The 16,913-nt window shown below is 44.5% G+C and overlaps 6 protein-coding genes across 6 annotated transcripts; 2 read left to right on the top strand and 4 right to left on the bottom strand.

Annotated features, from left to right (window-relative positions):
• BDB00DRAFT_851438 (DNA-directed RNA polymerase III subunit RPC8-like protein) lies at positions 1-1,479 on the bottom strand. The gene is made up of 6 exons (XM_053125506.1): positions 1,320-1,479; positions 1,124-1,220; positions 943-1,029; positions 803-866; positions 514-736; positions 1-429 (listed from the first exon to the last, which is right to left on the bottom strand). The coding sequence occupies exons 1-6, from the start codon at positions 1,428-1,430 to the stop codon at positions 379-381; spliced, it is 633 nt and encodes a 210-aa protein (XP_052974104.1). The 5' UTR covers positions 1,431-1,479; the 3' UTR covers positions 1-378.
• On the bottom strand, positions 1,480-7,183 carry BDB00DRAFT_851435 (C2 domain-containing protein). Its single transcript, XM_053125505.1, has 7 exons — positions 6,335-7,183; positions 5,760-6,070; positions 5,330-5,632; positions 3,895-5,252; positions 3,109-3,806; positions 2,838-3,016; positions 1,480-2,751 (listed from the first exon to the last, which is right to left on the bottom strand). Exons 1-7 carry the CDS (start codon positions 7,071-7,073, stop codon positions 1,723-1,725), a joined length of 4,617 nt encoding a protein of 1,538 aa, XP_052974103.1. The 5' UTR covers positions 7,074-7,183; the 3' UTR covers positions 1,480-1,722.
• Positions 7,184-7,966: 783 nt separating this feature from the next.
• On the bottom strand, positions 7,967-8,373 carry BDB00DRAFT_878040 (uncharacterized protein; the record flags this gene model as incomplete). The annotated part of the gene is made up of 2 exons (XM_053127685.1): positions 7,967-8,062; positions 8,185-8,373. 2 exons carry the CDS (start codon positions 8,371-8,373, stop codon positions 7,967-7,969), a joined length of 285 nt encoding a protein of 94 aa, XP_052974102.1.
• A 1,057-nt stretch (positions 8,374-9,430) lies between these two features.
• BDB00DRAFT_890421 (putative methyltransferase-domain-containing protein) lies at positions 9,431-11,049 on the top strand (the record flags this gene model as incomplete). Its single annotated transcript, XM_053128468.1, has 7 exons — positions 9,431-9,447; positions 9,776-9,839; positions 9,913-10,017; positions 10,078-10,087; positions 10,187-10,456; positions 10,529-10,616; positions 10,695-11,049. The coding sequence occupies 7 exons, from the start codon at positions 9,431-9,433 to the stop codon at positions 10,915-10,917; spliced, it is 777 nt and encodes a 258-aa protein (XP_052974101.1). The 3' UTR covers positions 10,918-11,049.
• Positions 11,050-11,414: 365 nt separating this feature from the next.
• On the top strand, positions 11,415-12,131 carry BDB00DRAFT_88895 (uncharacterized protein; the record flags this gene model as incomplete). The annotated part of the gene is made up of 1 exon (XM_053128458.1): positions 11,415-12,131. A coding segment is annotated over one exon (429 nt), but the record flags the coding sequence as incomplete, so codon positions are not given.
• A 1,072-nt stretch (positions 12,132-13,203) lies between these two features.
• On the bottom strand, positions 13,204-16,074 carry BDB00DRAFT_88843 (uncharacterized protein). The gene is made up of 9 exons (XM_053128450.1): positions 15,759-16,074; positions 15,230-15,673; positions 15,019-15,139; positions 14,872-14,932; positions 14,618-14,762; positions 14,346-14,522; positions 14,209-14,258; positions 13,895-14,133; positions 13,204-13,807 (listed from the first exon to the last, which is right to left on the bottom strand). The coding sequence occupies exons 1-9, from the start codon at positions 15,952-15,954 to the stop codon at positions 13,597-13,599; spliced, it is 1,644 nt and encodes a 547-aa protein (XP_052974099.1). The 5' UTR covers positions 15,955-16,074; the 3' UTR covers positions 13,204-13,596.
• Between the last annotated feature and the right edge of the window lie 839 nt (positions 16,075-16,913).

Below are 16,913 nucleotides of genomic sequence, written 5' to 3'. Positions count from 1 at the left end.
CGCCATCGTTAACTTTTTTAGTGAAGATACTGCTACTGTTGTTGTGAGCGTGTAAAATATGTATATAAAAGTTTTTGCTTTTGTACAAGTATATAAAAGATGCTATCCAGTCATGGATGTTGCATGTTTTTATGCAGAAATAATTTTAAGGGCGGCGACAGGTGAGATGGAGGATTACTTGATTTCAAATGGTCGGTTCAGAAGGTTTGAAAAAAGAGAGAGACAGAGAGCCAAGACAAATGCAGAGGAGAAGAATAATATGAGTAGATGATAATGTTATCGAGTGAATATATGTGTAAGTGGCTGTGTGTGTGATTGCGGTGAGGAACGATAGGAAAAAGAACGACAAAACAGTGGGATTTGGATCGGATGATGTATTTAACTGCCCCACCAAGAGAGCAAGCCAAGACCGTCTTCTGCAATAGTACACTATTATCATTGACGGGATAGATGTTAATGATGGAGCAACCTCGACCTAGATCTCCTTTCCTATATTCACATAGAGAAACTTACAGTTAATGCATAAGGTGGTATTTTAGCAGAATTAGCTTGAAGATCAGATGTTGCTGAAGTATCTGCAGCAGACTGTCGTCGTCCAGCGGTAGCAGCCATGTCGGCCGTAGGTGTCTTGTCCGTAAATACTTCTCGCAACACACGGATTCGAATAGGTTCTTCAATATCCATGTACATCTTTTCGCCTTCATAGTTCCATACCCAAACTTGTTCAGCCGGATCACTTTTACCACAAAACAAATTAATTTCTCTTCTCATGTGACAGATCTACCAGTTTCTCGATACTTACAATTCTGACCCTGGTTGAAGCGCAGGTGCTGGAATATGGATATCGTCGAAAAATCCCAAGGTAACTAAAAACATGTAATTTCATGCATGAATATGTGTGTACGAGAATAGAATAATCGTAAACCACACTTGAATTCTTACCTCGAACACCAGCAGGAGAACAGCTCTTGACGCGTCCGGTCAGCACTTCACCCACATATGGCCGGAACATAATCAAACGGAACTTGGCTTATAATAACAGTATAATTGTTGTCAGTACAAGCAAGAACGATAATGCACACAAGCCATGTGCGTCCAATGCGTTACTTTCTCCTTTGCATACCTTTCATGTAGCTGCAGCCGTCAAGATGCAAAATCATGCCTGGAACTGTTTCGAGAATGTCGTGCACACAAATGCAGAGACCAACATCGGGGACGATCTATTGAATGCATTACAAAAGAGTTGGATATGCGTCAATACTATTTCGTCTGGCTATTTGTACGTCTCTGTGGATGCTATTTTGTATTGAAAAATGTACTTTGTTTGCGAATTTGGTATTAAGCACTTCAGTAATGGCGTCATTATCCGACTTGCCAAAATTCCTTGGCTCGATTTTCACAGTGTCTTCCACCTGAGCTAACCAGAACATTCCGCGAGAGAAAGAGTGAGACTTGAGTTATGTGTGCTCCGCTTTTGGAGACGACGACGACTTGATGCTGCATAGGCCTCAGACTCCCAACCTATTTGGGTGGCTTATACACGTGAATTGCTGCCCCTGAACGCACTTGTTATAAGTCATGATTGGTATAGCAAGTTATATAGTTTTTCTTTTGATAGCACTTTAAAATGATAATACTAATGGATGTACAGGAAATAGTAGATAGAAAAGAGGAAATAGGAATTTTTGCATGGAATTGTTGTGTGGGTGAGAGTAATTTTTTTTACATGATCTTGCCAAAAAGTCCTCGGCTTGATGAACCACTATCCGACGACGTTACTTCAATACGTAAGCGCACTTCACCTGTGCCTTGAGGTTCAAGCGGTACCCAGCCATCAAACGACTGTCCGGACTGTAACAGATCTGCCACATCATACGAGCAGTCGCCGATATCCACATCGTTCAAAGTGTTCTTATCCTTGATCTTGATGTCCAACAAAGTCTTGCCATCGCTGATCTTGGCCAAGAACGTCTCGTTCCAATCCGGCTGCAGTGTCTTCTTAATTGTCTTTGTCTTGTGTACAATGCGGCCACCGATACGGACGCGTGCATAAGGATCGCTTGTGTTGCCTCGATCCATGGCCTTCAAGTTGCGTGCACCGACCAGAGTCACATTGATAGCACCTGTGGCATCACCGCCTTGGGCTGCACGTGGTGACATGGATGAATCCATGCTGCCGCGCTGATCGACTGTGCTTGTGGTACTGACTGTTGGTACAGGTGCTGGTGCAGCAACAGCAGGTTGCTGTTGGTTGATGGAGGAGGAAGAGTCCGAGTCGCTGGACTTTTCACGCTTGCTTCCACCGCCGCCAATGCGACCGATGCCACGAATACCACTGCCAATACCGCTTCCAATGGCAGATACGCCACCGCCAATACCGCTTCCAATGGCGGAGACGCCACCGCCAATCACCTTACCACCTGTACCAAGAACTTTGGTACCGGCACCAAATCCAACACCAGCAATGTCCTTGCCAACGCCAAATGCGGCTCCGGGTGCAGAAGTGAAGATTCGGGTCGTGGAACCGAGCAAGGATGTGCCCGTGCGCTTGCGTGCAAGCAATTGTGGCTGCCACAACATACGCAGACGTAAAGAGCCAGAAGGTTTGAGAGAAACCTCAAAGTCCTTGGCAGCGAAACTCTCGAGTTCTTTGCCAGTAAACGACACTTCACATTGGCCAATAATTGAGTCCTTGCCAAACTGATCCCAGTCGTAGATTTCGGCCACAAGGTTGACCTTCGTACGGTTTGGCTGGTGTATTGAATTGTTTTAGTATCTCCCTTCCTTCATATCCCAGTTTTTGTACTCGTTTCTCATAATAGAAATAAAAGACATACCACTGGAGCAGTGAATTGTTCGTCCTTGAAAACCGGGTTCAATGTCTTCTTGTAGGTTTCTGTCTTGTGGACCTTTTCGCCCGCAATCGAGAATACAATGAATGGATCACTGGTGCCAGATCGATCGGCGGCGGTCAAGTTGGTTGCCTTCAGCGGAGTGACAGTAAGGTTGCCCTGGTCTGTAACAATAAAAAATGTAGTTTTGCGTCAATTGATCTGCTGCTACTAATGCCTTATTGTCGAATCCAGTTGGCGTAAAAAGGATGCTTACTCTCAAGACTTTCGCTTGGGTCCAGCTTGAAGTTTACAACTGGGGTAAACCTGAAGCTCAAGCGAATTGAACCAAGATCACTATCGAGCAACTTGAACATTTCGCCCTCATCTTCCTCATCGGATCCTTGACGCTCCATAATCTTGCGCACGATATCACGAACTGAGCTTGTGTAATACCCAATGTGCGAGTCATCCTTGTCGCTATCCTTAACAGGCTGTACACGAACAACAAGTTTGGAAAAGTCCATTTCTTTGACAAAGGCATCGCCGGTCTCGTTGAAGGGCAAATCGACACCCTTGATAGCAACAGTGCGGTATTGTGGATCGTTCGAGTCCAACAGAATACTAGCAGAGGCCTTGACACGTTCAGGGAATTTAGCAGTGTGAACAGAAACCGACAAAATACCAGACTCGTAAGCGAGCAGATCAATCTTGCCCTTGTCATCGGCAGTGTATTTGATCAATTCACCGTGGAGATCCTTCTCAGGAGGAATTTCGGGTGCAGCTTCAGCTTCTTGCGGGGGAGTAGCGGGTGGGACTTGGCCGTTGCCAGCAGGTGCTCTTTGTTCCTGGTTCTCCTGTCCTTTCTTCTTTTCACTCTCGGGCTTGGGAAGCTCCATGGCAGGGATAAACGAGGCAGCAAAGTGCAACTTGCCCTTGCCCTTCTTGCGTTCAACACTGGTGATATCAACCCATCTACACAATCGCGGAAAGAAACAGTAACAGTTTAGCTTTGGTTGTACAATGTCCAGATAAAACATGTCTAGAAAAGAGACAAACTTACTTGTCAATGGCTTCAAGTGGCTCGTAGTAAGCTTGACCGTCTTCAGTCTTAGATTCTTTGACAATGTCCTTCAACAAGAAGTCAAAGAGACCGAGCGACTTGTCCTTCTGGATGTCGTTGTAGTCCATCACCTCAAAAATAAGATCCTCACGAATCGAGTGAACGGGCACGTAAAAGGTGGCATCCCAGTCAGGATCCAAGTTATCGTCGACACGCTCGCACTGAGCACGGACTTGCATTCCGGAAAGGACGCGGATGTAAGGATCAGACTTGCCACCAGTCATGGCTTCGACGTTCTTGAGATCACGGGCACCGAAGAAGTGGAGGCGAACCACACCAATGGGAGGGCGGTAATGGCCATGGCCAAGACCTTCGGCAAAACCGGTCATGACGATAGGCTTCCACATGGCACTCAAGTGGATCTTACCAGGACCATCCTTCAAGTTCCACCAATCCAAACCTTGCTTGATATGCTCGTCTTCCATGTTGGCCAGCGACATGCGCCAGCGACCAATGACATCGTCGTCCGTGAATTCCTTGCTGTCAATAACGTTGACGCCCAAATCGAGCTTGGTCTTGTCGGCCACAAACACTTCGATGAACTTGTCCCAACGAGGGTTGACGCTGCGTTTAAACGGCTTGGTGCGCAAACGATCTTGACCATTGACCTTAACGACAGCATAGGCGTTGAGATCGTCCTTGCCACCAATGAGAGGAAGGCCAATGCCACTGCCGCGTTTACCGTCGCCGCCGAGACCTTTGCATTCGTGTACAGTGAAGCGCAAGACACCGCTGTTGGATTCGGCAGGTGGAATAATGGTACCGTCTTCCTTCTTTTCGGGCTTGGACACAGGGAAGTATTGCATATCACATTTCACTTCACCCACAGGTTTACCAGAGCGTTGGACAGACAAGTTCAAACCAGACACGGCATTGTCGTTGTTGGCTAACTCCTTCAAATCGAACGAAGCGACACCGACAGCAGAGTCCTTGCGACCTGAGTTTCTGTCCATGACTTGCAAGTAGACAGTCTCGTTGGTGTTGTTGAGCAAGACAAAATGGGTCTCGTCCCACTTGGGGTTGTTGGTATCCTCGAATGCAGATGTGCGGCCCATTTCAGCATTGTGGGCGTTGCCGATATGGAAGGTGATGTAGGGGTCGAGGCTGCCAAACAAATCTGCAGCCTTAAGATTGGTAGCAGAGTAGACGGTGATGGCCAGGACGCCGTTGGCGGCAGTCAGATCGGTCGTGCCAGCCATCATGCCAGCCACATCGACCGTATACACGTTGGGAGCATACATCATGGGACCCAGAGTTGCGTGTACTTGTTCTTGAACAAAGGTTTGGAGACCAGGGATCTAGATTTTCCGCATTTAACCATTGATACTGATGATTGCAACCCGCATCATCTCTTCTCGATGACTCCAGGACTTACATTGTTGATATCAAAACCAAAAGTCTCACCACCAACAGGCTTGAGCGAGTAATCAAACAAGGGCTTCTCCAAAAAGCAAGCTTCGACGGTCTTGACATGAGGGAATTCATTGAACAGCTTGAACTTGAGGCGCATGGTGCCCTTGAACGCCAGATCCTCGAGCAATACGGGCATACCAGCACCAATCATGCCTTTGCCAACACGAATAGTAAGCACAATCTTGGGGTTGATCTTGGATTGAAGTTCACGCGGGGTCAAATCCAGCACATCGTTGGGGATAAACGACACGGTCCAGTCCATGACCTAAACAAAAGACAAAATGAAAATCAGCCACACATAGTCGCTACTAGCAGCACCACCGACTACGAAACCATATACGCATATGGGAATAGTTTGTTGTTGTTTATAACTATGCGAGATTATGTCGTACCACCACATTGGGCTCGGTCTTGGGATAGGTCTTGATTCCGTTGATGCGGAAAGGCTTTGTGCCTAAAGTGAAGGTGGTCAGACGGATCGAGTCCAAGAACGAAGGTGTGTTTTCGATCAGGATGGCGTCGGCAGTGCCAATGATCTGAGCAGATAGGACGGGCTCGTAGATCAGCCAGAAGCGTGTAACAAAGTGGTTGATCCAGTCAGCGGACTCAATATCGGTCTCGAGCCTATTGCTCGACACTTCACGCTCCATGTCATCGCGGATATTGCGTCGTAGTCGGCGAATCGATGTTTGATAGTACGTTGCTATATCAGGGATGAGGAAAGATGAGAAATGGAGGCGATCTCGATCACATACATCATCGGCCCAACCATATAGGGCATATACAACCAAACGCTCTTTTTCATCCCAGCTCTCTTGGCGCTTGTTTTCTCCTTCCATAAAGATTCTTTCCACCGTTCCACTCTCCGAGTCCCCTTCCACGCGAGTGGCATAGCCCAAATAGGAAAAGTTCCATTGTGGTTTCCTTTCCTCCTTATATACAGTATAACCAAAGACTGCCCTCTTACCTGAGAACGCTCCAACGACCAAGCACGCCATTAACCCTCCGCCAAGCTTTGTGAGAAGCCAGGTAAACACAACCGTAAACAAGATCACGGCCGCGTTATGATACCATTCACCATAGTACGACTCTTTCATATACTGCGCCAGCAGGTCATTGTTCAAAGCATGCGACCCGTTCGAGTCGCGCGATCCCTTGAACATTTCCACAAGCGCGTCCGTGTTGAACGCTTTGGATAACTCTTCCATGGCCTTCTCGTCACCCGGATTGGGCAGTTTTGAAAAAGACGTCCATCCATTCTGTGCGGGTTGTTGTGGTTTGTTTCCTCCAAAAGCGCCTGGTGGTCTGTTTGATTCTTGAGGTGGGGACGGTGGCCGAGCAACCGGTTTGGCACTGGCATTAGCAACAGCTTGCATGACCTGTGCTGAATCGCTCGTTTCCAGATCCGTAGCGAGCTGTCCCTTGGCATGCTTGTGTTGACCATTTTCGAATGCTTTGGACAGACCAGTGCTTTGTATGCTTTCTTTGGCCCTGGCTGCCTTTTCAGCTGGCGAGAGTTCCTCGGTAACTGCAATGGCAGGATTTCCGTCGGCGGTGAGGTTGATTGCTGCTGCATTCTTTTCGCTTGAGGTTGCTGAAGGCGCGTTGTTACTACGCTGTTCTGAAGGTAGTGAGGACATGCGCTTCGGTACAGACTGTAGCTGTTGTGGTATTGGTGACGGTGCAGAACCGTTGGAGTTGGTCATGGAGAATAAGAAAAAGAGGAGGAGGAGGAGGAGGAAAAGAGAAAGATGAATAAAAAAAGAAAGAGAAGAAAGGGAAAGAGAAGGAGGTGAGTGCAGGTAGAATTTCTTTTTTTTTTTTGACACGACCCGCTGGATGTATGGTACCTTACTTTATACGTTGCCCATCGCCGTCATCGGCTCTCTCTTTCTCTTACACCCTTCCAATGGGTAGCACAACAGAGAACCTTAAATCCGTGCCCCTCCCGCTCTTAAATACTTGTATTACTCACTTCAGCGAGGTCCTCTAGTCTCGCCCTATTCTCTTTATTGTATGTAAGGTAAAAAACAATTCCCAAGAAAAACCTGTTGGTTTTTTAGGCGCCGAACAAGGACGTGCATACAGTGAAACATTTTCCTTGCAGCATAATACAGCAGTGCGTATGCTCTTGACATACACTGTACGCTTGGCTCTAGTATCAGAGCAGGACTACTATCAGAACAAGAGAGCATCCAGGCTAGTGGTCTCGGCTGGGTTTCCCGAACTCACGGACCAGGAGGGTATGACAACCGTCTTTTTCCCAAGAGCATCATTGGTTGATCACAACATTTTGTGAGCCATTATCTGCTCTTTGTTACCATGGTTAGTATGTATTGTGTGTGGACAGGGTACACCGTTGTACGCCCAGCGAATCTGCATTTCCTTATCGGGAGAAAAAGTGTTACGGCGATTGCATGTCAACAATAACAATATCAACAGCAACAACAACAACAAATATCAACAGATGCCGTGGGTGCGTGCGCTACATGTGCGTATCTGATTCTCTGTGGATGTGCTTCGCTGCAGCAAAACAAGACAGAGTGCCACTGCTAAACGAGTCACATAAATGGTTTATTTTATTGCGGCATTCACTAAACTATTTCAAGGAGCTTTGGCGTACGTCGGCAGGGAATTTCTTGTCGGCATTGTGGCTCAAATTGATTCCGTTATTTCGGCGCCAAAACAGTTCAGCCTAGTAGCATACACAACCCATGTGTTTTAGTAAACTAGCTGCGAAAAACACTTCTTTGGAGAGCAAAGACTAGGAGCGATCAATGTGATACAGCAGACAAAAAGTACAAGCAGCAAGCTCACCTGTCCTCTTGGCTCATAGCCATCATTTTGGATACCACCTGATTTCCGACGACCCATTGCAAGGGGTGTCATATCATTGATGCCTTGATCCATGGATGACGAACGCTTGTTCTTACTGTTTCGGTATGCAGCAGCACCGGCAGCACCTGCTGCTCCGAGTGCAATTAAGGTTCCTGTAGCGATAGGCATCTCTTATAATGTTTACTGTGGTTGGATAGTGATGAAAGAATGGGTTGCAAAGTTTGTTCTGGATGTATGTTGTAATCAAAGGTTAAGAGAGGAAAAGTGTTCAAGCCATATACGTTTCTATACTAGAAAGGTATTAGGCAAGGGTTACGTCAATGCAGCCCACTCGCGGTGGCACTGACGATAAATGGATTTGTTTGACAAGAAAAACTAAAACTGAGGCACTGTGACGACACAAACCAATCGGGCGTTCAACCAATTGTCCTTGGCTTCATTGGTCATATGGCGAGTGAAGACAGCAGTATTCGATCACCATGAACAAATCCATCTACTTATTAAAATCACCTTCTTGACGCTTCTTTTTACGAGTGCACCAATATTTAGTTTGGATGGGGCTGAATTAGCTTTGACTCTAAAACGCTGGTGCCGTAGGTGTGATCAGAGAGAAATCTACTGGCATAGGGAAATTTTTAGGGGGCAAGAAGTAGAGCGTTCAAGTCCTACCATGATGATAAAGCTGTTTAGTGTGTAGCTGTTTTATTTAGATAGAATAGTGTATTAATTAGCGATTGGGTTAGCTGTATGATACTAATCTAAAGTATTTAACCTGTTTTAGCTTATTGCTGTTCATTTTCGTGTTGTTGTTGCAGTTTTGCTGGCGACAATAAAGCAAATGTGTGTTACCAGTAAATGATTCGAAACAAATTTATTGAAACGAACGGACTCAACAAAACAACAGCTAATGAATGTGCGAATGCTTTTTCGTTTAGGGCAGCTTCGATATTCTCTACTTGAAGATATTCAATACACGTTAAATTCATTCCTCCCTTGCATGAACGGTAAAGCTAATCTAATGATGGTTTGCCTTCAAGTAATAAAATTATGGGTAATAATGGTCGTTCCCCTGATGTTTACTTTGCAAGTCCGTGTGTGGTGTCTGAACCTTGGGTTCCTTTCCGAAAACCTCCCTATGTTTCGACTGTTCATATAATCCTCAATTTACATGCTGCCTGGATCCAGAAATAGAATCATAGTGTCCCACGAGCGTGCTTTCCCAAACATGACAACTATGAGCGGGTAAAAGGTACAGTATAGCAAAATTGTATTCCATAGAAAGATAGGGTGCGTAGGTACCATGATACGTGAAGAAGACGCCTTATAAACGAATGAATTCATACAAAACCCATTATTAGCGCGTGAGGCATGATTTCGCATTTTTTGTTCTGATCATCCTCCCGCGTCGCACTACTCGTTTTGTTTGCAACTCTGACTTCCTTGAATCAAACGTCAACTCCAGTGCCTAGTTTGGGCACGGCAAAAAGGAGGTGAGCCACGTACTGTTAGCACCTCTATAAATCATACCATATGCTACATCACCAAAAGCTTATTTGACGCTTTACATTAGTGTCAAACGCGTTGCATTTAACGATTACGACAATAATAATCATTGCACCATTTACGTTGAAGAAGTAAGATCTACTTTGACCGGCTTTCTCGTCGTGTTCGTTCCGTGTTTTCGTTACACTTATAAAATAATATTAGGTACTCGATGCTGCATATGGTTGTTACATTTGGCCATCAGCATTGGTACTGAGTGATTATGTATGGTACCACCGTGACGCATTCGCCTATAGTACGATTTTAGAGGTATGGAAAATACAGTTTTTTCTTCCCGTCCACTTATTTGCTAATATACACGTTACTTAGATTGGTGCAGGTAACACACAGCATAGGAGCGCGCATGTACACGAATTAGTTGAAAACACACTGCCAACAACCATGCAACGCAAATAACAATGGGAAAAAATTTTCATAGGGACATCGTTGCCATCGCTGGTGCTTGCCAAAGCAAGTCAGTCAGTGCGTCTCGTACTTTCAGATATTCCGAGTATATTACCTGTTGTTCGCGGATGCCTACCACTGAATGGTCTGCATGAATCTGCTGAAGCGCTCTGGGTCCGTGAGCTACTGTGGGGCCAACTGGGGTGTACCAACAGTGTGGATCAACTTGTCAAAGATATCGAACACAATTGGAATACATCCATTGACTACATTTTGGGCAGTGATACTTTCTATGATCCTGCAGGTAGGTGTTGAGCAAAACCTTCTTTTATGCGCGCAGTATTCATGTGACGACCGCTTTATCATTATTATATAGATTTTGAAAATCTTTTGGTAACAGTATCTTTTATTATCCATCGTCATAATCCAAAATGTAAATTCATTACAGCTTATCAAGAACGAAGGTAAGACGAGATATCTTTAAGGTGTATATTTTGAGAGGGTCTGATAGAAGGAGGAACTTAATAACTTCTTATACATAGCGCCAAGCGTAGCATCCAGTACTTATTGGACAAATGGGGTCTGCAATGCTCCTCAATATCCCGTGAATCTTTTGAGTTTGACGAATTCCGTTTTACTCATAGGGATGATACCAGTGATAAAGAAGACGGTGATGGTGATGAAGATAGCGATAGCATCCCGTCAGTCAGAATGAATGCGGGTTCATTATCAAGCGTGTTTGTCCTCGTTATCTCATCAAAATAAATCCATTTGTAATTTGCTGCACCATCTTTTCATGAACAGACAATTACTGACGCGCTTGCAAAAAAGGTCGAAATTCAAGAGAGACATATGTGGAGGAAGTCGCAGCAAATCAGGAATAAAAGAAGAGGCAGGAACAACTATTGTCCAAATGTTATTTTTCGACCTTACAGGACGAAAGTAGAAGTACAGTAGAAGTATCATATGTGATGTAAAAATGGTATACATTACAATCTATCTTCCAGGAAAAAGAATGCCAACTATTAGTGTCGATACGAGACAACGTAAGGTAGGATCTTTGACATTTTCTTTTGCTTGTTGTGAAGTTTGTTTTAGAAAGAAGTGGTTAGAGAAGATAATGACCATTTTTATACTGGGCAAAAGCAACTTGGCCCAGCAAGATTGGCAAGACAAGTTCTTTGGCTATGATAACACGGAAGCCTTGACTAACGGTTTTATTGGCGGTGTATATGACTGACAAGACTAAAGGACGTTTAGATCCTAAGGCTACTAGCAGGTCCACCCATACCAGCAATATTGTCGACCTATTGTGTGATTCCCTCGGTTCCTTGAACAGCCTTGTTGACCGTACCAGCGGTTTCCGGCTTGGAGGATTCATCCTTGCGAGTACTAGCATCATTTTTGGCGCCTTCGGCAGCAGTACGCTTAGTAATACCAGCGGGAAGACCAGCACCACCGGCGAGTTTACTTGCACCGGCAACAGGACCACCAGGGCCACTAGTAAGTCCAGTAGTAACACCACTGAGGTTACCACTGGCTACAGCATTGACCGGACTGGCTGGGGAAGCAGCAGCACCGGCATTGTTGGGAGGAGCAGGAGCAGCTTGAATACCAGCAATGAGGCAGATAGCAGCAGCAACGGAGATGACAGAAAAGCGCATCTTAACAGATCGTTTGCTTTGGTATAGAATATAGTGTTTAAGCAACGATGCAGTGATGAGGGTAGGAAGGTACTCGACGGCTGATCTCCTCCACGGGTATTTATACTGCTGGCTTTGTATGACTCGCAGGAAACTACCTCCTTTCTTTTTCCCTTCATCTACTTCAATTATATCTCCTTCGCATCTTTAGCGCATTATACACCCTATGTCTCCATTAGGAGTGTACAAAAGATTAAGAGTTGGTGTGTAAAAAGATAAGGAGGACCAAACCAAACTGACTTGTATTATCGAGAGTGTCAATACATTTAAGTAAATGAACTGAGTGCCAGATTTAAACTACCGGTATAAGACTATTGAAGACAGAGAGTGCATTTTTATTGTATTTCCCATTTTTGCTAGTTCTATTACGATCGCTATGAGGTATTTTGCTACATACGTACCCGCTCCAAAGATGTCTTTGTGACTTACCATTCGCTAATCAAAAACACTATGTTGAATGTGAGCACCTCCACCCCCTTCTTCAGGAGCTCTTTGATGCTTTCAGACCACTCCCAGACTTGCTACCCGACGATGTACAACCACTGGATTACATTCTGAACCATCTGCTTCGCTCTGATGCCAAACTCTTGGAAGAAAGTCTGGCCAACTCTGCTCCGTGTCCTGCACGCAATAGACCGCCTCAGCCATCCAGGTGTTGTCTATGATGCATCATATTCAAACCTGCTCCAGAGGATGCCCTCCTCCTAGACACACACACACACACGTACCTTAATCCTTACAGCATAGTTCAGATTGTCTATCTTATCGTTTTCATTATTTGTCCCCTCTTTCTTCTGTAATTTCTTTTATTCTCTTACCCAGTCTCTTATCACTTTCAACATCGATTTCAACCTTCCGCAGTCTCTCCTCTACCCTAACATTTTCCCCATAATACGGGATTTTTCAGTTGTGGTATCCCTCATTTGTAAATATTCTCCTCCTGATTGTATCGCAAGGAAGCGACCAATTACATAAGGTCACTAAGTCACCCATAAAAAATCAAAAATTCTACATTTGAACTACTGCGACAAAGCTCCTCATATAAGTCCGTAACCAAAAGTAAAGCTTACAATAAGTAATACATATGCATATACCCTGTTAGTGTTACGATTCCACACTAGAAAAGCTGGGAGAAGTTCAGGGCAAGAAAAGCTTGAAAGGCGTGCTTTCAGGTGGTATTGCCCAGAGTTTTGCAGTGTTGTTTGATCCTGGGTTTTTCTGGTAGCTGCTTAAGTGACACCGAGAAGTTTTGGAGGTTTACTAGGCAACAGAATATACAGTGCGGCCATGCCAACTTATGTAGGTAGCGCTACGCACTGATGTGCACCAAGTCATTGCACTTGTTGCATGAGTAAAGGGGTCAGGGAATATATGTGGCATGCTTATTACATCAATATGTTATCATCTTTCGTATTAAGCTCGATTATTCAAGTATAGATAGAAAAGAGAAATGTCGCAAAATAAATGTAGACAAGTAAGCCTTCAGTAGAAGAAGGTTAAGAGAGGGAAGAAGACGAGATGAAAAGAAAAAAAGTACACAGGGCCGTTCGTTTAAAGATGGAGACAGAAAACAGATGGATAGTAGATAGGGGAGATATTAAGCGTCTTTGACTTTAAATGTTTTTCTTCATCTTCCTCTTTTTTTTTGCTCTTGCTTAAGAAAAAAAAAGGTAGTGAAAAGAAGGTGGAAGCGAAGAGAAAGGACGAAAAAAAGGGAGAGGTCATGATGGTTTTCTTTTCCTTAGTTATGTAGTAGGTATTCGATAGCTGCCTGCACATCGCCACCCGTAGCCAACAAGGCACGGACATTAGCTTGCCGCTCCGAGAATCCCATTTCTTCCAACTGCTCGAGCTGTGATCGGAATCGGGTCTCTGGTGGTTCAGTGGGTGTAGTAGATAATGTGGTAGAGGCCGCTGTGGATCCAGACGTTGCTGCATTGCTGCCTAAATTACTAAATTAAAGTAAAGAAGGAAAATCACGAATTAAGTATTTGACTTTTCATCGAGAAAATAAGCATGTGCCGTGTGATGATACTTACCCAAAGTTCCACGGGCCTTGTGAAAAAGGGAACATTGGCATCTGTTGCTGCTGTTGTTGTTGTTGCTGCTGATTGCCATCCGGTTGATTTTGCCTCTGACTTTCCATCATTGCTTGTTGTAAGCGCATACTAGCTTGAATGAAGCTGGGATCAGCCCAGAACGGCAGCTGTTGCTGTTGCTGTGAATTGTTGTTGCTGTTATCAGTAGTCGTTGGAGGAGTAGAGGATGTTTCCGAGTTCTATGTAGTCGATTTTTACATCAGTAAACCCTGTTAAAGGAATCACAAATGTGTCTGGAGAACGCCTTCACTTACTGATTGCTGCTGTTGCTGTGGGTTCAAAAATGAGGGAAACATGGAGAGACCTATTTCATCATAATCATTAAGTCGTATTAGACTAGGTGTGTGATATATAGAAAAAATAACACATCCTTTGACTTAAAGGTACATACCAGCAAACGGATTGCCCGAGTTTCCTCCGCCTCCCATACCGCCCAGTCCACCCATTCCGCCCAAAGCGCCCAATCCCGATGGATCAAATGCACCAGCAGCAGGAGAAGACTGCGAGTTTGATTGTTGGGAGCGAGATGCCCAAGGGTTCGGCAATGCCTGAGTATTCAATTGATTTTCTAATGGTACGTTGTAATATTAGTATACACATTGAATATCCTTACACTAACGGTCAAGCACAACGATAAGTTATCTTTTGCTCTAGGCTATCTACCTGGAATGCTAGTGACATTCAGTTCTCGTGCAAGTCGAGCATTGGCTTCATCGGTGGAGCGGTCATCTGGTCTGGCAGCAGATTCTAAAGGGTCTTGGAAGGCGTTGTACATTCGTCGCAGATGATTGAAGCCTCCAGGAAGAGCCTACAATTTGCCGTCGTTCGCTATTTGATCAGACTAATTTTCATAACCCCACCTTCCTCTCTATTCTATTTTCCTCAAATGAAAAAAAAAAAGATTATCCCTACTTTACCTCAATGTTGGATAGTGCGCGATCGTTGCTTCGTTGCATTTGTCGCATCATTTCCGGATTTCTGATACAAAAGAAGAGAGAACTTAACACGGCGTTCGTTTCATCTTAACAGTTAATCAAAGTGGCAATCTTGTTTTCTCATCCAACCTCATCATTTCTATTGACTGTCGCAGGAACGCAGGATCGTTGATAACATGGCCAATCTCCGGGTTTTGCTCCACTAATGTTCTCATTTGAGGATTGCTCATAATGATCGATCGTACCATATCTATTCAGTGAATAATTTCCAAACGTTAGAACAATGAAAGACTGATAAGGAAAAAGAAGAAGTACTAAGACCATAGACACAAAAACACACATACTCTCTCCTTTCTAATCCCACCCCCTTTTTCCACATCTTTTGATTTTCTTTCTCTCGCTTTACCAGTGTTGCTCAGCAAGTTTTGCATCATGGGCGAGTCCATTAATCGTCGTATGGTCTCGGGTTCCATCATGGGTGCTCGCATATTATTGCCGCCCCCAAACATATCCATTGGATCCTGCTGTCCTAATCCGCCCAAACCGGGAAACCGTGTCATATTCGAGTCATTTGCTGTTGTTGCTGAAGGTGTAGTATCAGCAGGAGTAGTAGAGGTAGTAGTATTAACGGCTGAAGGTGGTGTTGTTGTCGTCGTTTCAGGAGTTTCTGTTGTCACTGTGGCTGTGGTCGACGCAGTTGAGGACGATGTGTTCGAAGCTTGTGCACTGGGCGATTTCTTGGAATGGGGTCGAACCACATGAATAGTATGACCAAAGTCGATATCTAAAAGGGGATGTTTTGCAGCCAATCAGTTAACAATTTACAAAGCCCTCGGTCGACCTTACAGTCATTCTCTTTAAATGCTTACTGTACTCATGACAAAGGTGGTCATCACTCAGTATCCGTCCCGAGTGGACAAGTTTCAGTTCGGCGGGATCAGCACCATCCATCTTGTCGCCGATCAACTCTTTGAGTTGACGAATGGTAGTCGATTCGGGATCAAGCGTAACGTCAAAGAGTTTACCATTGGATGGTCGAACTCTCACACTGACAGATTTCCCCATGGTTTCTTCTTCTTGTTTTATATAAGTTATTTATGTATTCTTTGTGACAAAGAGGAAGAGGGAGAAGAAAAGAGTGGAAAAAAGAAACCGGCACTGCCCCACACACGCAAACTCGCTCACGCACACATACACGCACTTTGGCGCGGTTGAATTTTGCGGAGATGCGTAATAATTGCTGAGACATACGTAAAGTGTTCCAGTCAGCACTACTTTCCTTGATTCTTTAAGAATACGCTTAATCAATAATGAATTTTGAATAACGAAACTGGTAGCTATGTATTATAGGATTTCAAATTACCAATATCTGTATCAATCTGCAAGATAGTGATATTTTGTGGCATACTTCGGTATTGCACCTACTACTAATATCCATGGAAATCAATGTCGTTCATGAGTGAATCTGGTCGTCGCCACGTTTAAAGTGCTCGTTGCGTGAGCAGCACTCTCTTCGTCGTCGTCATCGTCGTATGCGGATAGACATGTAAGTCAAACGATGGAAAACGCTTATCGAAGAACTGAGAAACTCCAGTATCTTTGGTATTTTGTAAGGGTTAAGGGCTCGATCTTTATACATAAAATAGACGAATGTTTGAGTGCAATCCTCGCTGTAAAATCTCCTCTTTTGCCTTTTGCAGCTCTTTTATGATTGCAGACAAACATCTTGCTCTTTTGGCATAGAATGAATCATGACGTAAAAAAAAGCGTTCCAATACAGAAGAGTAGTATACGTTTCCAAAGCAATCCTATTCCATCATTTGTCGAAGATTAAAAAGTTGACTTCAGTCTCATGACGAACGCAGGTCGTCGATAGTTGAGCGAACGTAAGATATGTTGCTTGTTAAGTTTTGATTTTGAGAACATGTCTTCAGCAAGCATCACACATCTTCCCTTGAGTGTTAAATTTGCAAAGTCTAAGAGCGCTCAGCGTTCGTCAAATGTTAGAGAACTTCTTTTCGAGC

Source organism: Zychaea mexicana, assembly GCF_025766255.1.
Source record: "Zychaea mexicana strain RSA 1403 chromosome Unknown BDB00scaffold_124, whole genome shotgun sequence".
Classification (NCBI taxonomy): Eukaryota; Fungi; Mucoromycota; class Mucoromycetes; order Mucorales; family Lichtheimiaceae; genus Zychaea; species Zychaea mexicana.
The sequence above is the reverse complement of the archived record's forward strand: the minus strand, read 5'-3'. Positions and strand labels throughout refer to the sequence as shown.